The 12,359-nt window shown below is 36.5% G+C and overlaps 1 protein-coding gene across 24 annotated transcripts in view; it reads right to left on the reverse strand.

Annotated features, from left to right (window-relative positions):
* Positions 1-12,359, reverse strand: part of EZH2 (enhancer of zeste 2 polycomb repressive complex 2 subunit) — a 66,459-nt gene that overhangs the window by 30,467 nt on the left and 23,633 nt on the right. For 6 of the 24 annotated variants that reach the window (XM_070618029.1, XM_070618023.1, XM_070618030.1 and 3 more), the window contains exons 2-3: positions 8,896-9,019; positions 8,173-8,301 (exon numbers count right to left, since the gene is read on the reverse strand). In XM_070618029.1, the coding sequence (XP_070474130.1) occupies positions 8,173-8,301; positions 8,896-9,012 (246 nt within the window). In that variant the 5' untranslated portion in view covers positions 9,013-9,019. Of the gene's footprint in view, positions 1-185; positions 365-8,172; positions 8,302-8,895; positions 9,020-12,359 lie in introns of all 24 variants that reach the window. The other 18 variants (XM_070618028.1, XM_070618022.1, XM_070618026.1 and 15 more) reach the window with 5 other exon arrangements.

Genomic DNA, 12,359 nt, shown 5'->3' on the forward strand with positions numbered 1-12,359 from the left:
TCAACAAATTAAATTCTCTAGTTCTAGTTGCAACTTGAGGATCACACAAGAAAATTATTATAGATGACTCATCATCAATGGTAAAGAAAGAAAAAAACTCTATTAGTTATCAAGGATGCTACATTTTCAGAGAAACACAGCTTACTGGTAAGTAACCAGGGTCCTCTGAGGATGGATAGACTTACATCAACCAGCTGGTACAATAGGCGACTGTGTGGCTGGACCACTGGGAGCTGGAGAGGGAAGTCAAGCCAAAAATAGTAGTTGTAGGAGTACACAACCAAACTGAGACTCTTGGCAGAAGGCTGGTTCCAAGTAAAAACTGTGTTATGGAAAATCGTAGAGGGAAGAGCAGGTGAATGGCCTGCAGGGAAGGGAAAGAAATTAACACACCCTACTATGTGCCAAGCACTGTGCTAGAGACTTTACCAAAGTTAACGTCTTTAAAATTCACCACTACCCTATGAGGTAGGTATGACTCCCCATCTTACAGTGGGACATCCCAAAGGACAATAGCCATAGCCATCATGTCTCTCAACAATCTTTAACATCAGAAGGGTTAGGTCCGACTTCCATATAGTAAGGGGAAAAAAAATAGAGTCAGTTAGCCAAGTTAAAAATATTCTTGGATACTGGTTGGTCCATTTAATTCATGCCAGAGACACAATGACCTGTTGATATTGTCTAATATCCTTTAGCTTTCCCAAGTAAAAACAATAAGGAACCATCTCATATCTAAGGTGTAGGAAAGAAAGGGTCAGGAGAAAGCATCGGCTGCCACCCAACTCTAGAGAAAAGCTGAGGATGATTTCTGAAACTACTCATATTCTTCAAGATTTGAGCAGAGAAAAGATAACACACCTGAGTTTTAAATTAGCTAGCCCTTCTGGTGAAAATGATAGTGTACATAACTTAAATTTCAGACTGCTTTTATAAAGTGAAGGAAGTACTGAAGAAAAAACTGGAATAAGATAAATATCAAGTTTGGATCAAGTTAAGAGAAGTTCGATAGGAGAAGTGAGTTCACACCAGGCTTCGGAAGATGATTAGGAGAATGGCGCTTGAAGGAGACAGTGGCTCCCGCAGGAGAGAGTCAGAAATAACAATGGGAAGAAAAAGTCCTGATCAGATCTTGACACAGACGTGTATAATAAAAGCAGCTAATTAAGGGTGTTGGAGCTAAGGAATGAAGAAGAGTGGTTCATCCAAGATGGTAAATTATTTCCATTTTTGTTGTTAAATATTTATGTTGCAGAACCAAACTGGGGGAAGAACCTCTACCCTGTGAGACGAGGCTCTTGCTTCTCAGTTCATCAAAGCATCAGAGAAAGATGATGCCCTGTAAGCGTCAGCTCTGACACTTCTCTCAGAAAAAAAAAAGTCATATGTAGCATTTAACATAGAACATGTAACATTTGGAATATAATTTCAGGAATTTTAGACCCTTAAAGTTCCTCCCTGCAGCCTAGCTTCAGAAGCCTGATCCTGAATGAAAGAGATCATAAATATATAAACCTAGTTAATATATTAACTATTAAAACCCAATGCACAGAGAAAACCCAATGCAGTCTGGGTCTGAAGGGGGCTGGTTAGAATAAATCATCTCATAATCTACAGTTTGGCTAAAACACTGGAGATCAGAAACACAACAATAGTCACAGGACATAAGTCGGTAAAACTACAAAAACACTCAACCAAGCACATGAAGCAGATAACCAGAACCATGTTCGTCTATTCCATGCAAACTCAAGCACCTAATTCAAGAATAGTCCGGCGAGTGGAAAATAAGACCATTTCTGTCATTGAAAACAACAACAGAAAACAAAAACTGAGAAACAGAACAAAGAGTTATGTAAGCCCATGCTTTCCACGTCGTTTGAAGCCTCGCTTCCTTCCAGGAGGGCTGTGGGGGTGGACACTATGGAGCAGTAGAGGCATAAAGTGAAGAGCCAAGACCATCGCCAGGCCCAGGCTCTGAGCAGAGGCACCAAGTCCTTGCTCAGTGGGAAACCTGCTCAGGTGACCACCTACTGGGTAGGCTGATTCTACTGATCTTTGCAAAACAGATTTATAACTGCTCCTCAATTGTTCACAGATTATTTAGTAAATAGTGTTGAAACTACAAAACTAAATGTAAAAAAATTAAAAACCAAATCTCCCACTCACTCTTTATACCAAAGGAAATTCCCAGTGGATTAAAAGATACTAAAACATAAAAACGAAAGCAGGGAACTAAAAGGGAAGATGGATAATTTATAATCTTGAAGTGGAGGAAGACTTTTCTAAGCCATTAGAAACACAGAAATCAAAAGAAATTCTAATTTAACTACATAAATAATTAAAACTTCTGTAGAAAAAAAATATACCAGAAATAACACCAAAATTGGGGGGGGGGATCTGCAAACCAGATGATAAAAAATATGTATAATATACGAAAAGTCCTTAAAATTCACAAGAAAAAGTCCAACCTAATTTTAAAAGATCCAAGACTCTAATAGCCAATTCATAAAAAAAAAAACAATAGATACTTAACCTCACTGAATAAGGAAGGCAAACAAATCATAATAATTTTTTACCGCTCACACTGACAAAGATTTAAAAGATTGATAATACTTTACAATGGGAATACAAATAAACAGACACTTCTATAAACAGCTGGTGAGTGTAAACGTAAAACCTTTGGGAGGCAATTTGGTAATCTCTCTTAAAATTTTAAATATGCATGTCCTCTTGACCTGGTAATTCTATTTCTAGGAACTTTTCCTACAAAATTACTCAAAAAATGCAAAGATGTGTATGAAGGATATTCACTGAAACACTAATTGCAAAAGTAAAAAAATAAAAATAAAAACCTATATGTTCATCAACTAAGAATAGGGCAATTAATTATGGTATATCCAAAGTATCAAACACTATGCATTATTAAAGAGACTGAAGACCTGGAGAGAGGTTGTAAAGTGAGGGCTCAAAATGGCAGGCATGTTCTTCTGGGAGTAACTTTTTAAAATAAAATAAGTATTATCATTATTATTAACGTGTTTATCATATACAGAAAAAGAAATCTAAAAGAATAAGTCACAGGGGTTGGAACTTTTGCCTCCTGTTTCATATATTTCTGTGTTATTTCAATTTTTACAATTATCATTTTACAATGAACTCTTAATTTAAAAAGATAAAAAACAAAAGAGTTTCATCAACCTGACAGGTATCCGCAGTAGCTGGTATAAACTGCCTCGTCAGTGGCTAAGGCAGGCTCAACGAAACCTGCCCAACCCTCGCAAAATGGACCAGAGAAATGTTCTCCCATAAACTCTACCAGGAAGAGGAGAGAATCCTAAGCAGTGAATTTAAGTCAATCCACATAATCCAGCTAAAATGGGACAGAAGTTCTAGATCTAACAAAATTTTCTTTTTTCTTCAGAGCAACAATTTTTAACACTGCAGACCAGACAAACATTTCTTTTGGTTTTGTTTCATTCACTTCGTTTTCAAAATAGCTGTCAAAATTTGGTTTTGCATTTTGGGAAGAGCCTTGATCAACTGAACAGTAATTTTTAAAACACAAACTATAGATGGTATTCTAGGAGAAAAACTACAAACTAAACGTATCTTCTCTTGGTTTATTAGTTGCACAAAATAAACATTTGACATTTTGGAAAAGTTCACTTTTTAAACTTAAGACACATGATCTTAAATTTAAAATATAAACTTAAACATCCTAAGCGACTTTTCTTTTTTTAATGACCTTTTGGAAAGACATAAAATGCTTATATTCGTTTCCTTTCAAAAGAAAAGGAACGACTCCTTTAAGCTCATTTAAGAAATGTTCCATCTATTTCAGCTGAAACAAAGCCAGAAAGGAAGAAAAGGCTCAGTGATTTGAAAAGTTAGATGGTTGGAAGGACTGGTAGAGTTAACAAAAGACTCAAGTCTCCAAGTAAACACCAACAAATGGTTAAGAGAAGAAAAGAGCAGAAAACAACTTGGGAACCAGTCCCTTGAGGAACCAAGAAACGATGGATATGTTGAGACTGAGAGCCAGAACAGACACTTGGGAGAACCATCCATTTATTTCTCCGCTCTGAGAAGAATGACCTAGCTCCCTGCCATGTCTCCTCAAATAGCCCATGAGACTCTAGACCTATTGATCCTGTAATCTTAAAACTCACAAAGCAAAGAAAGTACGTTACTGTGTTGAAAGTTGAGTGTATTTAAGAGCACTAAATTATACATTGCGTACACTAGCATATTATTTTTTCTTTGTAAATAGTAACTAAATTTCTACTTACAATTAACTGAGGAAAGCGTATTACCAAATCAATAAATAATACAATCAAGCGTTTGCATGTAAACAAGAATTTTCCTCTCCTTCAACAAAAATAGTAAGTCCAAATTTCAAACATATGAAAGAACTGGCACATTCTGTTATTCTGACAGAAGCCTCTCCAAAAAACATTCATTTGCAAGTAATGATAGGTGATGGACTTAAAATCATTTCAGATAATCACTAGAAAGAACAAACCTGTATGTACTGAAAGGTCCAAAAGATTTTTAATTCTTCATGAACATGAGGACTAGGTGGTCTTTCTGATGCTGCTTGTATGTTAAAACATTCTGAAAAAAGTCCCATGTTTAAATATACATAAAAAATACTCTTGTCATTAGTAAATAAGACAGAATTCTTACATGATTATATTCTCCTGGGAATCTAAAAATGCATATTGGCAGGATATTTGTAAATTACTAAACCAATCATACCACTTGTCCAGAAGACAGACATCATTTGAGCACGCCTCTCTTTCAGTCATAATACATACAGGTAATAAAAATCTTGACATGAAGAATCAATGAAGGAGAAAATGCCTTGTGGTTTTTAGCAAGAAATGGACAAACGTACGAAAAGAAATGCACTAATAAGAGCTACAAAAGTAACTCCTAAACCAATTTCTTTATTAAAACTGGAAAAACACACATTGAAGAATATGACTACCAATGTGCAGACTTACAGAAGATAAAGGTTTTTACTGATTGATAAGACAAAGTAATGAAAGTCACCTAGAAACATTTTTTGAAAAACAGCCACATTCTATGACAATAAGGTGTACATCCCTTGGCCTGTATCACTTAATGACATTTTTAAGCAGAATGCTCCTTAAAAAGATTAACTGAAGAGCAAAGGAAATAAATGTGAAAGATATTATAATCACTGTCTTCAAGAAGTCGTTAAGTATTTTTAAGAAGAAAAAATAGACACGTTCCGTATAAAAATTCTATGGGCAACACTGTTTAGGTTCTGTAACCTCAACACCAAAAAACAAGTACCCAAAAGTATCTTAAGAACACGCACTAAGAAAACAATATACTAAAGATGTGGCCTCCATGTTCCACTGCAGGGCTCCTTGATCTGAAGTCAGCATCTATAAATGTCCCTTCATTAGATCAGAAAGTAAACTTGTCAGACATTCTTCATAATAAATATCTAAAATAACTTAGATAAAAATCAATCATTTTAAAACTAGGTGGATCTACTTCTGCAAGTATAGAAGGGAATAAAGTATGAAGACTTGAGTGAAAACTGACAACTCATTGAATTGATACCATGCAGCAAAGGATTTAAACTGAAGACAGCACTTATAAAAGGATCCGCTTATAAAAATAAGCAGTTAGTTAAAACAACATTATAACACAGCACTTCCAAATGTTGAAAGTCATAGACTTTAGGTGTTTGGATCAACACTGCAATCCAAAATTCTACCAAGCCTACTACTAGGAAAGTCTTTGAAAATCAGGCTAACGTTTTATTTATCCTCCTGCTTCTGACCTACTTCCGACTCCAACTTTTAAAGCATATAAAAGAAATGGATATATAGCTGGAAATGCTCAAACTGAAGAAAAAATAAACAGAGATATAGCTGAAAAGTAAGGAGTTCAGACAGAGATCATTGAAGTCCTTTCCAGCCCTAAAATTTTATTACTTATTGTGATAACACCAAAAAGCTTATCACAAACTGTATAAACCTTCAGCTTCCAAAGGTCAGTGATGATGGTTTTAAAGGGGGTTGGGGGTGGGGGGTAAAGAGGGATCACTGGAAGCAGAATCTGCTATCGTCCAGAGTAGCTCCGAAAGGAAGGCGCTTGACAGGGTCAGAGCTCCACACAACAAAACTCAATTCCTGAGGCTGCGATTACTTTCCTCCTTTGCCCTTCTATTTTGTGAAAATGGTTTTTCTCAACCTGTGGGAGGTACTAAGTTTAGAAAACAATTTTGTTTTATTTAAAGTGCTAAAGCCTTCTTACAATTTTTCACATAAACTCACAACAAAAAGTTAGATATCTTTACATTCAATGACTTTTATCTCCATTTGACAAAATTAAAAGCAAAATTCAATTAGTAAATATTAATTTGAATAAACTATACTCTTTAACACCAAAAATTATATTAAGAGCAATTCAAGTTGTACATAAATAATGAACTTTACTAATTTCTTAGTGTGTCCAAGCAAAGTATACTCTTCTGGGTCCACATCAGATCGTTAGAGCAAGCAAACTGACTTAACTCTTCTAAGGCTTAGTTTCCTTGTTTGGGGGAGAAAAGGCGAAATACAACCATCACAAAGATTAAACAGGTAACGTGCAGAGTACGTAGCACAGCGCCAGAATCATCATTGCTGTTAACTTTTATTATAAACGCAAGTTGGGCTTTCGGTAGCATTTTTAGATTTGTAATCGATGGCAAAAATAAGTATTCCATGTGTTTCTACTTTATTTCTCCAAATTTCTAATCTTTATTCCTCCAGGCAGAAATAACAAGGTTTCTTTTGCCTTCACCTCAAAATTTCCAAAAGGTCACCAGACAAAACTTTCAAAAGAATGACTTAGAAACTCCATCCTTATCCCTTTTGAGAACATGCTGACTGGCATAGAAAAGAATCCCTTTCCCCCTTAGCATATTAATAAGAAATCATTTACCTCTAATATGTAGGCACTGACCTGTCCCAGAGGATGCAGAAGGTGTTCATAGCATATAATACATATTTACACAACTGAAAGTCAGAGCCTTAAAGAGTTGTCACCTGACAAAATGCATAAATGACTAAGAATCATTCCAAGTCATGTGTCACCATCAAGACCACCAGTACCAGCACTGAAATCATCACTAGGATCATGTCTGTAGCACAGACTGAGATCCTATGATAGTTCTGACATGTTTGAAGCTAGTGTGTCACACAATCTTGGTAACAGCAAGATCTCATACAATAGCAAATTATTGCTTGATTATTACAATAGTATATAAAAAATGGCTACTCACTGAAAACATTATTTTAGAACAAATTCCATTGTTTAGATGCTTCCCATGTTCAGATACTCAGATAAACAATCATCTACTACATGGTGTAATCTAAATCCCAAAACACTTTCTTCCCTCTTTCTGCTTCAGCGCCCACTCAAATAGCATGATCCTATGCCATGTCTTCCTTTACAAAACAGGTACTTAGACAAGGAATGATCTAACCAAAACCCTGACTGGTTCTATACTGGTTAAGCTTCTGCCATATTCTTTTCATCTTGCTGCCACTGCATTATTTAATTATAAAATCTACCATAGACTTACAGCCTTCCTTTGAAAATAGGATTTATTAAAGTGATTAAAATCTGTCATTCATTCAGAAAATGCTATAGAAAAGGAAATTACAATCTCTCAACACCAAATTTAAAAATTCTTATAGAGAGCCTTAGAATTTGAACAAAATGTATAAGAAACTTTTTTATTCCATGAAAATGAATGAAAAGGAAACATTTCTTACAGCATGGCTAATTCATATTAAAGGAGAGAAAAAAAGACAAGTGTGAGTCAGAAAGCCTTGTTCTAAATAGTGATCTGATGAGGACATTAAAGAGTATTTAATTTAAAAGTTTCTTTTAATCAACAGTCTTATAAAAATCTACAAATCTACCTACTAACAGCGAAAGTACATTCTAAACACTAGAGCTCGGTTATAGGAACAGCTAGTAGTGTTACCTAATGCAGTCATGAACAGCTGCACATTAAAAAGAAACAGCAATAAAAACAGACATTCTGAGGTCAATGACGTTTGCTCAATAACCAACCAACATTCCAACAGTGAAAACCAGAATGCACTGATAATTACGACAGCGCGTGAGTTAACCAACCTCCCTGGTCCCGCGCAATGAGCTCACAGAAGTCAGGATGTGCACAGGCTGTATCCTTCGCTGTTTCCATTCTTGGTTTAAGATTTCTGTTCTTTCCAAAATTTTCTGACGATTGGAACTAAACATACTCTTTAAAAAAATGAAGGAGAGGAGAAAAGAAATTGTCCATTGTTAGAAAATTTGTAATATCTCTACAGCAGATTAAAATCTAGTAATTTCTCAAAAATATCAAGAACATTCTCTCAACTACATATAGATTTTACACTAAGCTGTAGTTTCCCACATTCAAATAATACAAAAACACCACACCTATTATTTTATTGAGAGTAGGAGGGGAACAGGAAATTATTTCCATCCTTTCTTTGTTAACTTCGTATAAATAAAAAAAAAATCACAATGACTTTCAAAACATAAAACCATGAAACACATGCCTTTATATTTGGGTCCTAAGTCTACACATGCAATACAAAGGTACCTTTACTATAAAAAGATAGTAACTTCCAAGCAGGTTGAATAAGCATTAGATTAAAATCCTTCCATTATCATATGGTACAATTTTTATGTTAATTAAGACAGATTCAAGAATCTTAACTTCCAAGTCTTCATTTATCTTACTGTAAATATGACCTTGGCTGAAAATATACCCTTTCCAACTAAAACTTATCTTCGGGGGGAAAACTATCCTTCATTGTATATGCATTTTCACAAAAGATGAAGTTATACCTTTACTTCGTCAGCTCGCCTGAACCTCTTGAGCTGCCGCAGTCGCATGTACTCTGATTTTACACGCTTCCGCCAACAAACTGGTCCCTTCTCAGATTTCTTCCCAGTCTGGCCCATGATTATTCTAAAAGCAATGGTTTCATATTAAAATCACTAATCTAACCAGCCTTAATATGATCACTTGTGTTTTAATCCCCAGCAAACTAACAATTAACAAAAGAAATAATACATCGTTATACTGTTGAGATTTGCAGAAACCGGGTGCTCATTTGTTCTGTATGGTTAAATCCTTGAAGCATTTCATCCAAGTGTACATTTTTATTTAACACAACTTTTAAAAGATATTTTTATTTACAAAGACTCTCCACTCCTAAACAGCAGCCGTCTTACAGAAATGTGATCCCACTGCAGGAATTAAGTATACGATAACAAGGTAGTTTTTAGTCTATGATACATACTTGTGGAGTGAAAAAAACGTAGAAACATACTCAAGTTTTTCATCAAGTCAGCTATTACAGCCATAAATGACTAACTGAAAAAGATAAATCCAAAAAAAGAAAAACTTACATTCAGCACTAAAAGTAAAAAATATATAGTATAATATACACGTACAAATTAAAGTATTCCCACTACACACTTTTAACTGTGCTTCTCACCTTAAACACCGTGATTTTAAACACTGTGATAAAGTCTGTATTTTTGTCTCTTGAGCTACTTTATTCACATGAGAGGTTCTCTGGTAAGCAAGAGAAAAAAGGAGTGCAGCACATGCAAAGTAAATCCCTGAGCCTTATCTTTGGCTGCAGGCTCTAGGAACCAATTATGCTCAAATGTGGGGAAAGACTAGAGTTCACCAGATGTCGAATTCATACTAGAGTGCCCACTTCAAGTCTAAACAAGTGTCCTTTTCTAGAACATTTTCTTGTCTAAGTATTAAAATCATACTTGTACCCTGAAAAGATTAGAACAACATTTCCCCGTCAGATGGTGTACGAGTGCCATGTTAAGGATTTTTGCTTCAATTTATCTAAGAGCAATGGAAAGCCACTGAGCATTTTAAGTAAAAGGGGTGCAGGGAGACACATTTCAGAAAGACCAGCCAACTGCAGCACAGGTGCAGGGGAGGGGACAAGAGAAAGTGCACAGGTGAGGACAGGTGAGACTGGACTGCAGTAGAGACTCTAGGCAAGAGATGGCGGGGCTTCTATGACCATGCTGGTGATGAGAGAAAAAGTAAATGAATTCAAGAGTTACCTAGGAGAAAACTTAGTGGTGATTTAAATACGGGGGAAGATGACTTTCTGGCTTGAAGCCCTGAGTAGGGCTTCATTTACCTGTTTACATAAAACCCCCAGACATTGAGAAAACTGCTTAAAGAGATAAGATTTAGAGGAAGAAAAAGAGCCCAGAGGTCAGTGGGTAACTTTCTGTAAGAACATTGAACCACCCAACAATGATAAAGAAAGCAGAGGGTGGATGATTCAGAGCTGAAAGAGGGGCAAAGAAAGCATGAAATAAATGACTATTATGAACCAGGCAATGAATACACAAGGATGAATGAAACACAGAACCTGCCCTTATGGAACTTATGTCTTACCTAAGAAGGTGGAAAAGAAGAAGCTACATTACAATGAGATGTATATGCAAAGTACTAGGGAGGGAGAACATAAGAACTGCAGAAGGATGGCAGGAAAGGTGACAACTCAACCTTAACAGTTGATTGAGTTGGATTTCCAAAGGCCAAGAAAGAATGGAAGAGACTCTAAGGTATGAGCAAGAAACAGCTGGATATGGGCTGTAAAGGCAGAAGTCTGGCCAGTAGACCACGCTAACAAAGGTGGGCACCAAATCAGGTAATGACCCCAAATTACAAAGACTGAGGGAAGGCGGAGAATGAAGAGATTTCAGAACTTAGGATCAAGGCAGTTGAAAGAGATCACGGAGGACTACTTCTCATGGGAAGATTAAAAGTGCGACCTTGCCTGTGGGTTGAAGAGGAGTCTTTAGGACCAAGAAGACTAAACTCAAAAAGACGACCCCATCCCTGAGATAAAGCAGAAAGCGAGGAAGAAGAAAGGAAGAAAGTGAGGTAGGGCAAAAAGACACCAAAGTTAGGCAGAAATCGGAGCTTTATTTCAAATATAACTTTGTGGCAACTGCTTTCATATCCGCCAGTTGACAGAGAAGCTCAAGTAAGTCTATGCAAATTATTTTCAGACATTTAGCATTTCAAAGGCCTAGGAACTAGAAGGAAAAGGATCAGATAAAAAGGGATATCTGTGGCTTCTTAGCTCCTAAACTAATCACAACTAGTCCCACCTGCTGCCTTGACACATTCTTGGTCCTTGGAGGCAGCACCCCGTCCCTGATAAACCGACAATAGGAATGTGGCATTTAGTTCTCACTGATGTGCAATGTGGGTATTACGACAACGCACTTTTTTGTAAGTGCGCGTTTTATGTCTTGGTGAAGAAGTGTCACAACATTAGTCAGCATGTCATGTTTGTGCAGAACCCTCCTGGCCTCACACTCTGGAATACCTTGGATGATGTTTCCACCATCAGTAACAACGAAAAGTATGTCATGACAAAACATCTCTGGCCAAAGCGTTACTGAACTAAACAAGGTGCAAGATCAACAACAGAACATTTCAAAATTGGCTCTGGAACCAACCTCTCTGTAAAAGGGTATATACGGATAAATTTCCACGTTTATAAATCTCACAAAGCTCTTCCAAATAAAGCAGCACATACGTGAAGGTTTTAAGCTATAGGATGATCTAGTAAACACACACAACAGAGAGGAAATGAGAAAAATTAGAGTAATTCATTTAAGGAAAATTATCAAAATATAAGGATCAAGACCTCTGAATTATGATTTAAGAAATAAATCTAAGTGTCCAGACTGTTCTTTCAAAGTATAGGGATAAACATCCAGATCCATAAAAAAATAATAAAACTTAAGGCACCATTTAGAAGAATGTTTTACATAAAACAAACTCCCTCCCCCTTTCATAGCATTTACAACACATTAAAATCACATTTTCGTGTTTTCACTCCACTTCACCCCTACTGTAAGTTCTTCAGAAGCAAGAACCATTTTTATTTATTTGTAAAATCCCAAAGCCTGGCTGTGTGCCTGGCAAACAACAGATTTAAAAACAAAAAAATGGGGGCATGGCCAGTCGCTTAGTGGTTAAGTTTGCGCTCTCCACTTTGGCGGCCCAGGGTTCACCAGTTTGGATCAGAGGCACTTATCAAGCCATGCTGCGGGCACGTGTCCCACATATACAATAGAGGAAGATGGACACAGAGGTTAGATCAAGGCCAGTCTTCCTTAAGGAAAAAAAAAACAAGTCTATAAAGTCTAGCTGTGCCGCAAGGTATGAAAAGGAAAGGTGCCTGCCATGCCTAAGCACAGAAAATGAGGGTGATGCTCCCCATTACCAAGAAACCACCAAGAGG

The sequence above is a fragment of the Equus przewalskii genome, chromosome 4, assembly GCF_037783145.1.
Source record: "Equus przewalskii isolate Varuska chromosome 4, EquPr2, whole genome shotgun sequence".
Classification (NCBI taxonomy): Eukaryota; Metazoa; Chordata; class Mammalia; order Perissodactyla; family Equidae; genus Equus; species Equus przewalskii.